General features: G+C 41.8%; 1 protein-coding gene across 3 annotated transcripts in view; it reads right to left on the reverse strand.

The window, feature by feature from the left end:
- Neurl4 (neuralized E3 ubiquitin protein ligase 4) overlaps positions 1–20,023 on the reverse strand; it is a 508,598-nt gene that overhangs the window by 142,477 nt on the left and 346,098 nt on the right. For 2 of the 3 annotated variants that reach the window (XM_071695559.1, XM_071695560.1), the window contains exons 10-11: positions 6,742–6,918; positions 6,331–6,421 (exon numbers count right to left, since the gene is read on the reverse strand). In XM_071695559.1, coding sequence (XP_071551660.1) covers positions 6,331–6,421; positions 6,742–6,918 — 268 coding nt within the window. The remainder of the gene's footprint in view (positions 1–6,330; positions 6,422–6,741; positions 6,919–20,023) is intronic. The other variant, XM_071695561.1, reaches the window with a different exon arrangement.

The raw sequence follows: 20,023 nt of genomic DNA on the forward strand, positions 1-20,023 counted from the left end.
CAGGTTCCTTTCCTCAAACATACTACCTATCTCTCCTTTTTTCTCATCTTGGTTACATCCACACACATTTACACACCCCAATCTGAGCCTTCGAGGAGGATGAGCACTCCCCACGTGACTCCTTCTTCTGTTTCCCCTTTTAGAAAGTTAAAAATACGAGGGGAGGGTTTCCAGCCCCCTGTTCCCGTCCCCTTTAGTTGCCTTCTATGACATGTGAAGAATGGAATGCGTGGGAAATATTCTTTCTCCCCTATACTGAGGGATATATATTTTTTTTTTTTCTTTTTTTTTGCTTTGTCGCTGTCTCCCGCGTTTGCGAGGTAGCGCAAGGAAACAGACGAAAGAAATGGCCCAACCCACCCCCATACACATGCCTTGATTCAATCCACTGACAGCACGTCAACCCCGGTATACCACATCGCTCCAATTCACTCTATTCTTTGCCCTCCTTTCACCCTCCTGCATGTTCAGGCCCCGATCACACAAAATCTTTTTCACTCCATCTTTCCACCTCCAATTTGGTCTCCCTCTTCTCCTCGTTCCCTCCACCTCCGACACATATATCCTCTTGGTCAATCTTTCCTCACTCATTCTCTCCATGTGACCAAACAATTTCAAAACACACTCTTCTGCTCTCTCAACCACGCTCTTTTTATTTCCACACATCTCTCTTACCCTTACGTTACTTACTCGATCAAACAACCTCACACCACACATTGTCCTCAAACATCTCATTTCCAGCACATCCATCCTCCTGCACACAACTCTATCCATAGTCCACGCCTCGCAACCATACAACATTGTTGGAACCACTATTCCTTCAAACATACCCATTTTTGCTTTCCGAGATAATGTTCTCGACTTCCACACATTCTTCAAGGCTCCCAGAATTTTCGCCTCCTCCCCCACCCTATGATCCACTTCCGCTTCCATGGTTCCATCCGCTGCCAGATCCACTCCCAGATATCTAAAACACTTCACTTCCTCCAGTTTTTCTCCATTCAAACTTACCTCCCAATTGACTTGACCCTCAACCCTACTGTAACTAATTACCTTGCTCTTATTCACATTTACTCTTAACTTTCTTCTTTCACACACTTTACCAAACTCAGTTACCAGCTTCTGCAGTTTCTCACATGAATCAGCCACCAGCGCTGTATCATCTGTGAACAACAACTGACTCACTTCCCAAGCTCTCTCATCCCCAACAGACTTCATACTTGCCCCTCTTTCCAAAACTCTTGCATTCACCTATGCGTGCATAGTGCCATTGTACAAAGGCAAAGGGGATAAGAGTGAGTGCTCAAATTACAGAGGTATAAGTTTGTTGAGTATTCCTGGCAAATTATATGGGAGGGTATTGATTGAGAGGGTGAAGGCATGTACAGACCATCAGATTGGGGAAGAGCAGTGTGGTTTCATAAGTGGTAGAGGATGTGTGGATCAGGTGTTTGCTTTGAAGAATGTGTGTGAGAAATACTTAGAAAAACAAATGGATTTGTATGTAGCATTTATGGATCTGGAGAAGGCATACGATAGAGTTGATAGAGATGCTCTGTGGAAGGTATTAAGAATATATGGTGTGGGAGGCAAGTTGTTAGAAGTAGTGAAAAGTTTTTATCGAGGATGTAAGGCATGTGTATGTGTAGGAAGAAAGGAAAGTGATTGGTTCTCAGTGAATGTTGGTTTGTGGCAGGTGTGTGTGATGTCTCCATGGTAGTTTAATTTGCTTATGGATGGGGTTGTAACAGAGGTGAATGCAAGAGTTTTGGAAAGAGGGGCAAGTATGCAGTCTGTTATGGATGAGAGAGCTTGGGAAGTGAGTCAGTTGTTGTTCGCTGATGATACAGCGCTGGTGGCTGATTCATGTGAGAAACTGCAGAAGCTGGTGACTGAGTTTGGTAAAGTGTGTGAAAGAAGATAGTTAAGAGTAAATGTGAATAAGAGCAAGGTTATTAGGTACAGTAGGGTTGAGGGACAAGTCAATTGGGAGGTAAGTTTGAATGGAGAAAAACTGGAGGAAGTGAAGTGTTTTAGATATCTGGGAGTGGATTTGGCAGCGGATGGAACCACGGAAGCGGAAGTGAATCATAGGGTGGGGGAGGGGGTGAAAATTCTGGGAGCCTTTAAGAATGTGTGGAAGTCGAGAACATTATCCCGGAAAGCAAAAATGGGTATGTTTGAAGGAATAGTGATTCCAACAATGTTGTATGGTTGCGAGGCGTGGGCTATGGATAGAGTTGAGTGGAGGAGGGTGGATGTGCTGGAAATGAGATGTTTGAGGACAATATGTGGTGTGAGGTGGTTTGATCGAGTAAGTAATGTAAGGGTAAGAGAGATGTTTGGTAATAAAAAGAGTGTGGTTGAGAGAGCAGAAGAGGGTGTTTTGAAATGGTTTGGGCACATGGAAAGAATGAGTGAGGAAAGATTGACAAAGAGGATATATGTGTAAGAGGTGGAGGGAACGAGGAGAAGTGGGAGACCAAATTGGAGGTGGAAAGATGGAGTGAAAAAGATTTTGTGTGATTGGGGCCTGAACATGCAGGAGGGTGAAAGGAGGGCAAGGAATAGAGTGAATTGGATCGATGTGGTATACTGGGGTTGACGTGCTGTCAGTGGATTGAATCAGGGCATGTGAAGCGTCTGGGGTAAACCATGGAAAGCTGTGTAGGTATGTATATTTTGCGTGTGTGGACGTATGTATATACATGTGTATGGGAGTGGGTTGGGCCATTTCTTTCGTCTGTTTCCTTGTGCTACCTCGCAAACGCAGGAGACAGCAAAAAAAAAAATATACAAAAATGCCTATAAACGCAGATATACATTTATTTTATATTCATTTATTATACTTTGTTGCTGTCTCCCGCTTTAGCGAGGTAGCACAAGGAGACGGATGAAAGAATGGCCCAACCCCCCCTACATACCAATGAATATATATAAATGCCCATACATGCACATATACATACCTATACATTTCAATGCATACATACATGTACATACACAGACATACACATATATACATATTCATACATGCTACCTTCATCCTTTCCTGATGCCACCCCGCCACACATGAAATGGCACCCCCCTTCTCCCCGCGTGCGTGCAAGGTAGCACTAGGAAAAGACAACAAAGGCCACATTCGTTTTCACTCAGTCTCTAGCTGTCATGTGTAATGTACTAAAACCACAGCTCCCTTTCTACATCCAGGCCCCACAAAACTTTCCATGGTTTATCCCAGACGCTTCACATGCACGCCTCTTACCCTCCTGTATGTTCAGGCCCCAACTGCTCAAAGTCATTTTTACTCCTTCCTTCCATCTCCACTTTGGTCTCCTGCTTCTCTTTGTTCCCTCCATCTCGGACACATATATCCTCTTTGTCAATCTTTACTCACTCATTCTTTCCATATGTCCAAACCATTTCAACACACCCTCTTCTGCTCTATCAACCACACTCTTTTTATTTCCACACATCTCTCTCACCCTTTCATTACTTACCTGACCAAACTACCTCACACCAAATGTCCTCCAACATTTCATTTCCAACACCTCCACCCTCCTCCGTACAACCCTATCTATAGCCCATGCCTTGCAACCATATAACATTGTTGGAACTACTATGCCTTCAAACATGCCCATTTTTGCTCTCCGAGAAAATGTTCTCTCCTTCCACACATTCTTCATCGCTTCCAGAACCTTTGCGCCCTCCCCTCTCTTCCACAACAGACTGCATACTTGCCCCTCCCTCCAAAACTCTAGCACTTACCTCCCTAACAACCCCATCCATAAACAAATTAAACCACCATGGGGACATCACACACCCCTCCTACAATCCGACATTCACTGTGAACCAATCACTCTCCTCTCTTCCTACTCGTTCACATGCCTTACACCCTTGGTAAAAACTTTTCACTGCTTCTAGCAACTTACATTACACACAATATACTCTTAAAATCTTCCACAAAACATCTCTTTCAACCCTATCATATGCCTTCTCTTATGAATTTTGGAGGACAGGAAGATCAGTAGCCTGAATTACTTGATGATGATTTGTTTTTGGATCAGCAGAGGAGATTTTAAGGACAGCGACTCCTCCAACACTGAAAGCTCCTCCAACAGTGAAATGTGATCAAGATGAAGCAGATAATCTTACACAATCTTATAATTTTGCTGTTATGAAAAGATATCAGTGAATCACACTAATCAAAACAAGAGAGGCTTTATCATATACTGCTAAACATAATAATAATCAAAAATAAATTTTTCAAGGGAAGAAAAACATACAAAAAATATCAATAGCAATTAGACACATAGGCCTTCCTTATTCCTGCAATTTTTAGCATGTTGTGCTGACACAGTTTCTACAATTTATTAGTGGTGAAATATACATCTAAAGTGTGTGTACTTTCTAAATCTTTTAAAACTTTAAATGTATCTCTTATTCGACCTGAAAAACATGAGGTTCACAGGGGTTCAAAAGGAGATCTAACTGAAGAGGTAAGGGGTTAATATGCCATCAAGAAAAATAAGGAGCATGCAAAAAACAATTCTATGTACATTTACATTAACCAAGACTTGCTGTGACTATTAGGTACTAGCCCAGCCATCACGGCAAAGCCTGCTCATGGGCTCCTTTAGGCAGGTATTCCTCTGCACTCTATTTTTCACATGTACATCCTCTTAGTCAGTCTTATTTCTCACATGTATATCCTCTTAGTCAGTCTTTCTTTGCTAATCCTCCCCATGTCAAAACCATTTCCACTAGTCCAGTTCAGCTCTCTCAATCATACTCCATTTTCTACCACACCTCTCTCTTGCACTGTCATGCCTTACACAATCAATCCTCCTCAAATCAATTCACATGTTGCCCTCTCATTGCATCTCGTTTCAAACAAGTTCACCCTCTTCTGTTCTTCTGCATTTAGGGCTTAAAAGTCATACCAACACAGAACCACTGGAACTACAATAATATCGAACATACCCATCTTTGGCCTGATGGACAGTAAACTCTTCTTCCACAAACTCCTTAATGCATCCAGGAATTTTTCCCATCTCTCATCCAATAGTTCAATTCAGCTCCCATAGTTCCATACTCCACTCATGACCATGCCCAAACCCAGTTATTGAAAGCACTCCACTTCCTCTATGTTCTCCCCATTTACACTAGGTTCTCACACTCATATCAATCAGCCTCATCCCCCTACTAAACATCTTGAACCACATAGTTTTCACAGAAATATATACAAGAGCCCTACAGAAATAATGGCAAGATATAACCATGGAAATTACTAAGGAATCATTAAAAAGAAACCTTGATACATATCAGAAGACAATTTCACATGAATTCAAGAATGATACTTATTCAACATCCACAGTGGCTGAGAGCAACAATATATTTCATTAAACAAGACATGCAATGGGCACTACACAGTAGTCTGCTTTACAGCAAAATCTCATTGTAGGGTACTCCTTGGCAGGTGCTCCCCTTGCTCTCTCAACTTTTAATATACAAACCCTCTTTCTTCATCTATCTCTACTCATTTCACTGTTTATACGAGCCACTTCAGCACACTCTAGTTGGTGCCCTCAATTAGAGCACACTCCTTACCACATATCTCCAAGACAATGTCATTTCTTACAAATCAATACACTTCAAGCCGTTCATCATCCTTGGACATTTCACACAGGGGAACAGCCTACCCGAAACTCTTTAGCTCATGCATATTTACATTAAATGTTGTCTAATGAAGAACGTCTAACACATGTAGCTGTGACAGTGTGAGCTTAATATGAAAACTAGATTGGTATACTCACAAGAAGGTCAAAATCTAAACCTTTTCCAGACTTTTTCACGGACATTATCAATCTTATTGCAGAAGGGTTCACTTAAATACAAAACATAGCTTTACTGATTCTATAAGAACATCATTTACAGTCACAATATCAACTTTTCCATACAAATCATTAACTAAAAATGATAACGCAGAAGAAATATGGAAAAGACTGATGAACAATGGCACAATTTTCTGGCCTTTGGTCATAATTTTAACCAAAAAGCAGTTTTAAGGCCATTTTTCACTTTTCAGCCCTAAATCTTAATTGAGTAAAAATCAACCATACGCACATTTTTGCAAGCCTGTATTAACCACTAGAAATACATATACTCATTCCTGGACCAGAGACTGAATCAAATAAACTGATTCAGATATATAATTGTAGCCTTATTCTGGAAGAATTCTACTTAAGCAATGCTAAAAAATCAAGAGATGTGCTCCCTATTCATTGTTACAAAGATGAAGGGGAAAAGTTTAGATATTGTAACAATCTTTACCTTGAGCCTATCTAAGTTGAGCCCATAATCATCGATAATAGTTGTACCATTGTGCATAACCCCATTGCCAGTCATCATCCAAGTGCCTGATCTGGAGAAAGAAAAATCAATGACTGTAGACGTGACCACAACACAAATGCCATCCACTACCAAATGAAAATGATGATTAAAATTCTCGTAATCTAATCATGTGGAAATTTTGAAGTATAATTATCATCAAAAATCTTATCAATATCTTATTTATCTTATCTTAATAGATCCCTTAGAGATTATAAAACCAAAAAGTACTTTATCATATAAATATCTAGAAACTTTACTTATAACTAAACATGGATCTATCTTGATACAGGCATTTCTTATGGTGATGATAAGGAAATTTAAGCAACCAATTTGATTATATCCATTCCATACCTGACATTGGTCATGGTAGATGGATACTCCAAATCTGTAGGTGGATGTGTGGTAACACCAATCTCTAGTGATCCTGCCCACTTGTCCACACACTTGTCTAATCGAACCTCAAACATCTCATTGGGCTTTAGGTGACGTTTAGTAAGGACAACCCCATTATTAAAGTCATCCGATGCACTGAAAATTCCAGATTGAATAATGGTAAAACCTTTTATCAACAAATGATAGAGGAAAGGCTGTTTGTTTATCTAAATATTTTTTACATAAAGATCATAATGCAGCTTTCTTTATGTTGGGTGAACAGCCATACAAACTTTTATCCTCATATCTAATTGCCTTTTCTGAACATTCAGGTGAGTGAGAGGCTTATATCTGATAGAATGGATTGGAGTGATGTGGCATGTGGGGGGGTGATGTGCTGTTAATGTGCAGAAGCAAGGCATATGAAGCAATCAATGTAAAGAATGGAACAATATGTGGGGTCTGGCGGAAGATGATTTCAGGCCAGGATATCTGATACATGGAAAGTGGATGTGTGCAAATTTCAAAACTTCATAAATTTCTAGTGCTCTCACTCAAAGGCAAAACAGGCAACATATCTTATATATTTTTATTTTTTAAACTTTGTCGCTGTCTCTCGCTAACGCGGGACACAGCAACAAATGTATATATCTGTGCATGTATATATATGTATACGTTGAAATGTATCATTTTTTTTAATTTTGCTTTGTCGCTGTCTCCCGCGTTAGCGAGGTAGCACAAGGAAACAGACGAAAGAATGGCCCAACCCACCCACATACATATGTATTTACATACACGTCCACAAACACAAATATACATACCTATACATCTCAATGTACACAAATATATACACACACAAACATATACATATATACACATGTACATAATTAATACTGTCTGCCTTTATTTATTCCCACTGCCACCTCGCCACACATGGAATAACAACCCCCTCTCCCCTCATGTGTGTGAGGTAGCGCTAGGAAAAGACAAAAAGACAACAAAAGCCACATTCATTCACACTCAGTCTCTAGCTGTCATGTAATAATGCACCGAAACCACAGCTCCCTTTCCACATCCAGGCCCCACACAACTTTCCAGACGCTTCACATGCCCTGGTTCAATCCATTGACAGCACGTCGACCCCGGTATACCACATCATTCCAATTCACTCTATTCCTTGCACACCTTTCACCCTCCTGCATGTTAAGGCCCCGATCACTCAAAATCTTTTTCACTCCATCTTTCCACCTCCAATTTGGTCTCCCACTTCTCCTCGTTCCCTCCACCTCCGACACATATATCCTCTTGGTCAATCTTTCCTCACTCATTCTCTCCATGTGACCAAACCATTTCAAAACACCCTCTTCTGCTCTCTCAACCACACTCTTCATGTCCACACATCTCTCTTACCCTTACATTACTTACTCAATCAAACCACCTCACACCACATATTGTCCTCAAACATCTCATTTCCAGCACATCCACCCTCCTCCGCACAACTCTATCCATAGCCCACGCCTCGCACCTATACAACATTGTTGGAACCACTATTCCTTCAAACATACCCATTTTTGCTTTCCGAGATAATGTTCTCGACTTACACACATTCTTCAAGGCTCCCAGAATTTTCACCCCCTCCCCCACCCTATGATTCACTTCCACTTCCATGGTTCCATCCGCTGCCAGATCCACTCCCAGATATCTTAAACACTTTACTTCCTCCAGTTTTTCTCCATTCAAACTTACCTCCCAATTGACTTGACCCTCAACCCTACTGTACCTAATAAACTTGCTCTTATTTACATTTACTCTTAACTTTCTTCTTTCACACACTTTACCAAACTCAGTCACCAGCTTCTGCAGTTTCTCACATGAATCAGCCACCAGCGCTGTATCATCAGCAAATAACAACTGAAATGTATAGGTATGTATATGTGCATGTGAGGGCGTGTATGTATATACATGTGCCTGTGGGAGGGTTGATCCATTCTTTTGTTTGTTTCCTTGCGCTACCTCACTGACGCAGGAGACAGCAACAAAGTATAATAAAATAATATTATTTTTTTTCATACTATTTGCCATTTCCCATATTAGCGAGGTAGTGTTAAGAACAGAGGACTGAGCCTTCGAGGGAATATCTTCACTTGGCCCCCTTCTCTGTTCCTCCTTTTTGAAAACTAAAAACGAGAGGGGAGGATTTCCGGCCCCCGTTCCCTCCCCTTTTAGTCGCCTTCTATGACAGGGAATATGTGGGAAGAATTCTTTCTCCCCTATTCCCAGGGATACAGCGGCAAAAAAAAAAAAAAAAAAAAAAAAAAAAAAAAAAAAAAAAATGCATGTATATATATATATATATATATATATATATTGTGTATATGTATTTGCATATATATATATATATATATATCTTCTTTCTTTCTTTCATACTATTCGCCATTTCCCGCGATAGCGAGGTAGCGTTAAGAACAGACGACTGGGTCTTTGAGGGAATATCCTCACCTGGCCCTCTTCTCTGTTCCTTCTTTTGGAAAAAAAAAAAAAACGAGAGGGGAGGATTTCCAGCCTCCCGCTCCCTTCCCTTTTAGTCGCCTTCTACGACACGCAGGGAATACGTGGGAAGTATTCTTTCTCCCCTATCCCCAGGGAATATATATATATATATATATATATATATATATATATATATATATATATATATATATATATATATATTGTTGACTGGTTGGTAAGGTTATTTAATGTATGTATGACTCATGGTGAGGTGCCTGAGGATTGGCGGAATGCGTGCATAGTGCCATTGTACAAAGGCAAAGGGGATAAGAGTGAGTGCTCAAATTACAGAGGTATAAGTTTGTTGAGTATTCCTGGTAAATTATATGGGAGGGTATTGATTGAGAGGGTGAAGGCATGTACAGAGCATCAGATTGGGGAAGAGCAGTGTGGTTTCAGAAGTGGTAGAGGATGTGTGGATCAGGTGTTTGCTTTGAAGAATGTATGTGAGAAATACTTAGAAAAGCAAATGGATTTGTATGTAGCATTTATGGATCTGGAGAAGGCATATGATAGAGTTGATAGAGATGCTCTGTGGAAGGTATTAAGAATATATGGTGTGGGAGGCAAGTTGTTAGAAGCAGTGAAAAGTTTTTATCGAGGATGTAAGGCATGTGTACGTGTAGGAAGAGAGGAAAGTGATTGGTTCTCAGTGAATGTAGGTTTGCGGCAGGGGTGTGTGATGTCTCCATGGTTGTTTAATTTGTTTATGGATGGGGTTGTTAGGGAGGTAAATGCAAGAGTTTTGGAAAGAGGGGCAAGTATGAAGTCTGTTGGGGATGAGAGAGCTTGGGAAGTGAGTCAGTTGTTGTTCGCTGATGATACAGCGCTGGTGGCGGATTCATGTGAGAAACTGCAGAAGCTGGTGACGGAGTTTGGTAAAGTGTGTGGAAGAAGAAAGTTAAGAGTAAATGTGAATAAGAGCAAGGTTATTAGGTACAGTAGGGTTGAGGGTCAAGTCAATTGGGAGGTGAGTTTGAATGGAGAAAAACTGGAGGAAGTGAAGTGTTTTAGATATCTGGGAGTGGATCTGTCAGCGGATGGAACCATGGAAGCGGAAGTGGATCATAGGGTGGGGGAGGGGGCGAAAATTTTGGGAGCCTTGAAAAATGTGTGGAAGTCGAGAACATTATCCCGGAAAGCAAAAATGGGTATGTTTGAAGGAATAGTGGTTCCAACAATGTTGTATGGTTGCGAGGCGTGGGCTATGGATAGAGTTGTGCGCAGGAGGATGGATGTGCTGGAAATGAGATGTTTGAGGACAATGTGTGGTGTGAGGTGGTTTGATCGAGTAAGTAACGTAAGGGTAAGAGAGATGTGTGGAAATAAGAAGAGCGTGGTTGAGAGAGCAGAAGAGGGTGTTTTGAAGTGGTTTGGGCACATGGAGAGAATGAGTGAGGAAAGATTGACCAAGAGGATATATGTGTCGAAGGTGGAGGGAACGAGGAGAAGAGGGAGACCAAATTGGAGGTGGAAAGATGGAGTGAAAAGGATTTTGTGTGATCGGGGCCTGAACATGCAGGAGGGTGAAAGGAGGGCAAGGAATAGAGTGAATTGGAGCGATGTGGTATACAGGGGTTGACGTGCTGTCAGTGGATTGAATCAAGGCATGTGAAGCGTCCGGGGTAAACCATGGAAAGCTGTGTAGGTATGTATATTTGCGTGTGTGGACGTGTGTATGTACATGTGTATGGGGGGGGGTTGGGCCATTTCTTTCGTCTGTTTCCTTGCGCTACCTCGCAAACGCGGGAGACAGCGACGAGGTATTAAAAAAAAAAAAAAAAAAAAAAAAAATATATTTTATCCCTGGGGATAGGGGATTAAGAATACTTCCCACGTATTCCCTGCGTGTCGTAGAAGGCGACTAAAAGGGGAGGGAGCAGGGGGGCTGGAAATCCTCCCCTCTCGTTTTTTTTTTTAATTTTCCAAAAGAAGGAACAGAGGGGGCCAGGTGAGGATATTCCAAAAAAGGCCCAGTCCTCTGTTCTTAACGCTACCTCGCTAACGCGGGAAATGGCGAATAGTTTAAAATATATATATATATATATATATATATATATATATATATATATATATATATATATATATATATATATACATATATATATGTATGTGTATATATACATATTTTTTTTTTTTATTTTTTTATTTTACACAATCGCTGTTTATCGCATCAGCGTGGTAGCACTGGGAAACAGACCAAGAATGGCCCATCCATTCGTCTACACATTTACATACATAAATGCCCACATACGCAGATATACATATCAACAGACACATACATTATGTATACGTTGAGATGTATAGGTATGTATATTTGCGTGTGTGGACGTGTATGTATATACATGTGTATGTGGGTGGGGTTGGGCCATTCTTTCGTCTGTTTCCTGGCGCTATCTCGCTAACGCGGGAGACAGCGACAAAGTATAATAAAAAATAAAAAATAAATATAATTTATTTATTTATTTATTTTGCTTTGTCGCTGTCTCCCGCGTTAGTAAGGTAGCGCAAGGAAACAGACGAAAGAATGGCCCAACCCACCCCCATACACAATGTACACACACACACACGCAAATATACATACCTATACATCTCAATGTATACATATATACACACACACAGACATATACATATAAACACATGTACATAATTCATACTGTCTGCCTTTATTCATTCCCATTGCCACCTCACCACACATAGAATAACATCCCCCTCCCCCCTCATGTGTGCGAGGTAGTGCTAGGAAAAGACAAACAAAGGCCACATTCATTCACACTCAGTCTCTAGCCGTCATGTAATAATGCACCGAAACCACAGCTCCCTTTCCACATCCAGGCCCCACAGAATTTTCCATGGTTTACCCCAGACGCTTCACATACCCCCGGTTCAATCCATTGACAGCATGTCGACCCCAGTATACCACATCATTCCAATTCACTCTATTCCTTCCACACCTTTCACCCTCCTGCATGTTAAGGCCCCGATCACTCAAAATCTTTTTCACTCCATCTCTCCACCACCAATTTGGTCTCCCACTTCTCCTCGTTCCCTCCACCTCTGACACATATACCCTCTTGGTCAATCTTTCCTCACTCATTCTCTCCATGTGACCAAACCATTTCAAAACACCCTCTTCTGCTCTCTCATCCACACTCTTTTTATTACAACACATCTCTCTTACCCTTACATTACTTACTTGATCAAACCACCTCACACCACATATTGTCCTCAAACATCTCATTTCCAGCACATCCACCCTCCTCCACACAACTCTATCCATAGCCCATGCCCCGCAACCATACAACATTGTTGGAACCACTATTCCTTCAAACATACCCATTTTTGCTTTCCGGGATAATGTTCTCGACTTCCACACATTCTTCAAGGCTCCTAGAATATTTGCCCCCTCACCCACCCTATGATTCACTTCAGCTTCCATGGTTCCATCCGCTACCAAATCCACTCCCAGATATCTAAAACACTTCACTTCCTCCAGTTTTTCTCCATTCAAACTTACCTCCCAACTGACTTGACCCTCAACCCTACTGTACCTAATATATTTCCTTGCTCTTATTCACATTTACTCTCAACTTTGTTCTTTCACACACCTTACCAAACTCAGTCACCAGCTTCTGCAGTTTCTCACATGAATCAGCCACCAGCACTGTATCATCAGCGAACAACAACTGACTCTCTTCCCAAGCTCTCTCATCCACAACAGACTGCATACTTGCCCCTCTTTCCAAAACTATTGCATTCACCTCCCTAACAATCCCATCCATAAACAAATTAAACAACAATGGAGACACAACGCACCGCTACTGCAAGCCAACATTCACTGGGAACCAATCACTTTCCTCCCTTCCTACTCGTACACATGCCTTACATCCTCAATAAAAACTTTTCACTGCCTCTAGCAAGTTGCCTCCCACACCATATACTCTTAATACCTTCCACAGAGCATCTCTATCAACTCTATTATATGCCTTCTCCAGATCCATAAATGCTATATACAAATCCATTTGTTTTTCTAAGTATTTCTCACATACATTCTTCGAAGTAAACACCTGATCCACACATCCTCTACCACTTCTGAAACCACACTGCTCCTCCTAAATCTGATGTTCTGTACATGCCTTCACCCTCTCAATCAATACCACTTTCCCAGGAATACTTAACAAACTTATACCTCTATGATTTGAACACTCACCTTTATCCCCTTTGCCTTTGCACAATGGCACTATGCAAGCATTTCGCCAATCCTCAGGCACTTCACCATGAGCCATACATACAATGAATATCCTTACCACCCAGTCAACAACACAGTCACCCCCTTTTTTAATAAATTCCACTGCAATACCATCCAAACCTGCCGCCTTGCCGGCATTCATCTTCTGCAAAGCTTTCACTACCTCTTCTCTGTTTACCAAACCATTCTCCATGACCCTCTCAATTTGCACACCACCTCGACCAAAACGCCCTATATCTGCCACTCTATCATCTAACACATTCAACAAACCTTCAAAATACTCACTCCATCTCCTTCTCACATCACTACTACTTGTTATTACCTCCCAATTAGCCCCCTTCACCGATGTTCCCATTTGTTCTCTTGTCTTACGCACTTTATTTACCTCCTTCCAAAACATCTTTTTATCCTCCCTAAAATTTAATGATACTCTCACCCCAACTCTCATTTGCCCTCTTTTTCACCTCTTGCACCTTTCTCTTGACCTCCTGCCTCTTTCTTTTATACATCTCCCAGTCATTTGCACTATTTTACTGCAAAAATCGTCTAAATGCCTCTCCCTTGTATTCCAATAATAATCTTATTTCTTCATCCCACCACTCATTACCCTTTCTAATCTGCCCACCTCCCATGCTTCTGATGCCACAAGCATCTTTTGCACAAGCCATCACTGCTTCCCTAAATACATCCCATTCCTCCCCCACTCCCCTTACATCATTTGCTCTCACCTTTTTCCATTCTGCAGTCAGTCTGCCCGGGTACTTCCTCACACAAGTCTCCTTCCCAAGCTCACTTACTCTCACCACTCTTTTCACCCCAACATTTTCTCGTTTCTGAAAACTTCTACAAATCTTCACCTTCTCCTCCACAAGATAATGATCAGACATCCCTCCAGTTGCACCTCTTCGCACATAACATCTAAAAGTCTCTCTCACGCACCTATCAATTAACATGTAATCCAATAATGCTCTCTGACCATCTCTCCTTCTTACATATGTATACTTATGTATATCTCTCTTTTTAAACCAGGCATTCCCAATCACCAATCTTTTTTCAGCTCACAAATCTACAAGCTCTTCACCATTTCCATTTACAACACTGAACATCCCCTTTTACACTAATTATTCCCTCAACTGCCACATTACTCACCTTTGCATTCAAATCACCCACCACTATAACCTGGTCTCGTGCATCAAGACTACTCAGCTGCTCCCAAAACACTTGCCTCTCATGATCTTTCTTCTCAAGCCCAGGTGCACAGGCACCAATAATCACCCATCTCTCAATCCACTTTCAGTTTTACCTATATCAATCTATAGTATACTTTCTTACACTCAATCACATACTCCCACAACTGTTTCAGTAGTGCTATTCCTTCCTTTGCTCTTAGCCTCTCACCAATACCTGACTTAGCTCCCAAAACATTCCCAAACCACTCTTCCCCTTTACCCTTGAGCTTCATTTCACTCAGAGCCAAATCATCCAGGTTCCTTTCCTCAAACATACTACCTATCTCTCCTTTTTTCTCATCTCATTTAGACACCCCAACCTGAGCCTTTGAGGAGGATGAGCACTCTCCGCATGACTCCTTCTGTTTCCCCTTTTAGAAAGTTAAAAATACAAGGGAGGTTCTTTTTTTTCCAAAAGAAGGAACAGAGAAGGGGGACAGGTGAGGATATTCCCTTAAAGGCCCAGTCCTCTGTTCTTAACGCAACCTCGCTAACGTGGGAAATGGCGAATAGTATGAAAAATGAAAAAAAAAAAAAAAAATTTTTTTTTTTGGCTTTGTCGCTGTCTCCCGCGTCTGTGAGGTAGCGCAAGGAAACAGACGAAAGAAATGGCCCAACCCACCCCCATACACAATGTATATACATACACGTCCACACACACAAATATACATACCTATACATCTCAATGTACACATATATATATATACACACACAGATACATACATATATACCCATGCACACAATTCACACTGTCTGCCTTTATTCATTCCCATCGCCACCTCACCACACATGGAATACCATCCCCCTCCCCCCTCATGTGTGCAAGGTAGCACTAGGAAAAGACAACAAAGGCCCCATTCGTTCACACTCAGTCTCTAGCTGTCATGCACTAATGCCCGAAACCACAGCTCCCTTTCCACATCTAGGCCCCACACAACTTTCCATGGTTTACACCAGACGCTTCACATGCCCTGATTCAATCCACTGACAGCACGTCAACCCCGGTATACCACATCGATCCAATTCACTCTATTCCTTGCCTGCCTTTCACCCTCCTGCATGTTCAGGCCCCGATCACACAAAATCTTTTTCACTCCATCTTTCCACCTCCAATTTGGTCTCCCACTTCTCGTTCCCTCCACCTCCGACACATATATCCTCTTGGTCAATCTTTCCTCACTCATTCTCTCCATGTGCCCAAACCATTTCAAAACACCCTCTTCTGCTCTCTCAACCACGCTCTTTTTATTTCCACACATCTCTATTACCCTTACATTACTTACTCGATCAAACCACCTCACACCACACATTGTCCTCAAACATCTCATTTCCAGCACATCCACCCTCCTGCACACAAATCTATCCATAGCCCACGCCTCACAACCATACAACATTGTTGGAACCACTATTCCTTCAAACATATATATATATATATATATATTTTTTTGCTTTGTCGCTGTCTCCCGCGTTTGCGAGGTAGCGCAAGGAAACAGACGAAAGAAATGGCCCAACCCACCCCCATACACATGCCTTGATTCAATCCACTGACAGCACGTCAACCCCAGTATACCACATCGCTCCAATTCACTCTATTCTTTGCCCTCCTTTCACCCTCCTGCATGTTCAGGCCCCGATCACACAAAATCTTTTTCACTCCATCTTTCCACCTCCAATTTGGTCTCCCTCTTCTCCTCGTTCCCTCCACCTCCGACACATATATCCTCTTGGTCAATCATTCCTCACTCATTCTCTCCATGTGACCAAACCATTTCAAAACCCTCTTCTGCTCTCTCAACCACGCTCTTTTTATTTCCACACATCTCTCTTACCCTTACGTTACTTACTCGATCAAACCACCTCACACCACACATTGTCCTCAAACATCTCATTTCCAGCACATCCATCCTCCTGCGCACAACTCTATCCATAGTCCACGCCTCGCAACCATACAACATTGTTGGAACCACTATTCCTTCAAACATACCCATTTTTGCTTTCCGAGATAATGTTCTCGACTTCCACACATTCTTCAAGGCTCCCAGAATTTTCGCCCCCTCCCCCACCCTATGATCCACTTCCGCTTCCATGGTTCCATCCGCTGCCAGATCCACTCCCAGATATCTAAAACACTTCACTTCCTCCAGTTTTTCTCCATTCAAACTTACCTCCCAATTGAATTGACCCTCAACCCTACTGTACCTAATAACCTTGCTCTTATTCACATTTACTCTTAACTTTCTTCTTTCACACACTTTACCAAACTCAGTCACCAGCTTCTGCAGTTTCTCACACGAATCAGCCACCAGCGCTGTATCATCAGCGAACAACAACTGACTCACTTCCCAGGCTCTCTCATCCCCAACAGACTTCATATATATATATATATATATATATATATATATATATATATATATATATATATATATATATATATTTAGGGAATCAGTGATGGATTGCGCAAAAGATGCTTGTGGCATGAGAAGAGTGGGAGGTGGGCTGTTTAGAAAGGGTAGTGAGTGGTGGGATGAAGAAGTAAGAGTATTAGTGAAAGAGAAGAGAGAGGCATTTGGACGATTTTTGCAGGGAAAAAATGCAATTGAGTGGGAGAAGTATAAAAGAAAGAGACAGGAGGTCAAGAGAAAGGTGCAAGAGGTGAAAAAAAGGGCAAATGAGAGTTGGGGTGAGAGACTATCAGTAAATTTTAGGGAGAATAAAAAGATGTTCTGGAAGGAGGTAAATAGGGTGCGTAAGACAAGGGAGCAAATGGGAACTTCAGTGAAGGGCGTAAATGGGGAGGTGATAACAAGTAGTGGTGATGTGAGAAGGAGATGGAATGAGTATTTTGAAGGTTTGTTGAATGTGTCTGATGACAGAGTGGCAGATATAGGGTGTTTGGGTCGAGGTGGTGTGCAAAGTGAGAGGGTTAGGGAAAATGATTTGGTAAACAGAGAAGAGGTAGTAGGAGCTTTGCGGAAGATGAAAGCCGGCAAGGCAGCAGGTTTGGATGGTATTGCAGTGGAATTTATTAAAAAAGGGGGTGACTGTATTGTTGACTGGTTGGTAAGGTTATTTAATGTATGTATGACTCATGGTGAGGTGCCTGAGGATTGGCGGAATGCGTGCATAGTGCCATTGTACAAAGGCAAAGGGGATAAGAGTGAGTGCTCAAATTACAGAGGTATAAGTTTGTTGAGTATTCCTGGTAAACTACATGGGAGGGTATTGATTGAGAGGGTGAAGGCATGTACAGAGCATCAGATTGGGGAAGAGCAGTGCGGTTTCAGAAGTGGTAGAGGATGTGTGGATCAGGTGTTTGCTTTGAAGAATGTATGTGAGAAATACTTAGAAAAGCAAATGGATTTGTATGTAGCATTTATGGATCTGGAGAAGGCATATGATAGAGTTGATAGAGATGCTCTGTGGAAGGTATTAAGAATATATGGTGTGGGAGGCAAGTTGTTAGAAGCAGTGAAAAGTTTTTATCGAGGATGTAAGGCATGTGTACGTGTAGGAAGAGAGGAAAGTGATTGGTTCTCAGTGAATGTAGGTTTGCGGCAGGGGTGTGTGATGTCTCCATGGTTGTTTAATTTGTTTATGGATGGGGTTGTTAGGGAGGTAAATGCAAGAGTCCTGGAAAGAGGGGCAAGTATGAAGTCTGTTGGGGATGAGAGAGCTTGGGAAGTGAGTCAGTTGTTGTTCGCTGATGATACAGCGCTGGTGGCTGATTCATGTGAGAAACTGCAGAAGCTGGTGACTGAGTTTGGTAAAGTGTGTGGAAGAAGAAAGTTAAGAGTAAATGTGAATAAGAGCAAGGTTATTAGGTACAGTAGGGTTGAGGGTCAAGTCAATTGGGAGGTGAGTTTGAATGGAGAAAAACTGGAGGAAGTGAAGTGTTTTAGATATCTGGGAGTGGATCTGTCAGCGGATGGAACCATGGAAGCGGAAGTGGATCATAGGGTGGGGGAGGGGGCGAAAATTTTGGGAGCCTTGAAAAATGTGTGGAAGTCGAGAACATTATCTCGGAAAGCAAAAATGGGTATGTTTGAAGGAATAGTGGTTCCAACAATGTTGTATGGTTGCGAGGCGTGGGCTATGGATAGAGTTGTGTGCAGGAGGATGGATGTGCTGGAAATGAGATGTTTGAGGACAATGTGTGGTGTGAGGTGGTTTGATCGAGTAAGTAACGTAAGGGTAAGAGAGATGTGTGGAAATAAAAAGAGCGTGGTTGAGAGAGCAGAAGAGGGTGTTTTGAAATGGTTTGGGCACATGGAGAGAATGAGTGAGGAAAGATTGACCAAGAGGATATATGTGTCGGAGGTGGAGGGAACGAGGAGAAGAGGGAGACCAAATTGGAGGTGGAAAGATGGAGTGAAAAAGATTTTGTGTGATCGGGGCCTGAACATGCAGGAGGGTGAAAGGAGGGCAAGGAATAGAGTGAATTGGAGCGATGTGGTATACAGGGGTTGACGTGCTGTCAGTGGATTGAATCAAGGCATGTGAAGCGTCTGGGGTAAACCATGGAAAGCTGTGTAGGTATGTATATTTGCGTGTGTGGACGTGTGTATGTACGTGTGTATGGGGGTTGGGCCATTTCTTTCGTCTGTTTCCTCGCGCTACCTCGCAAACGCGGGAGACAGCGACAAAGTATAAAAAAAAAAAAAAAAAAAAAAATATATATATATATATATATATATATATATATATATATATATATATATATATATATATATATATTTTCTTTCTTTCAAACTATTCGGCATTTCCCGCATTAGCGAGGTAGCGTTAAGAACAGAGGACTGGGCCTTTGAGGGAATACCCTCACCTGGCCCAATTCTCTGTTCCTTCTTTTGGAAAAAAACGAGAGGGGAGGATTTCCAGCCCCCCGCTCCCTCCCCTTTTAGTTGCCTGCTAAGACAAGCAGGGAATACGTGGGTAGTATTCTTTCTCCCCCATCCCCAGGGAAATATATATATATATATTTTACGACCTCTTCTCTGTTTACCAAATCATTTTCCCTAACCCTCTCACTTTGCACACCACCTTGACCAAAACACCCTATATCTGCCACTCTATCATCAAACACATTCAACAAACCTTCAAAATACTCACTCCATCTCCCTCTCACATCACCACTACTTGTTATCACCTCCCCATTAGCCCCCTTCACTGAAGTTCCCATTTGCTCCCTTGTCTTACGCACTTTATTTACCTCCTTCCAAAACATCTTTTTATT

This window comes from Panulirus ornatus, chromosome 58 (genome assembly GCF_036320965.1).
Source record: "Panulirus ornatus isolate Po-2019 chromosome 58, ASM3632096v1, whole genome shotgun sequence".
NCBI classification, from domain to species: Eukaryota; Metazoa; Arthropoda; class Malacostraca; order Decapoda; family Palinuridae; genus Panulirus; species Panulirus ornatus.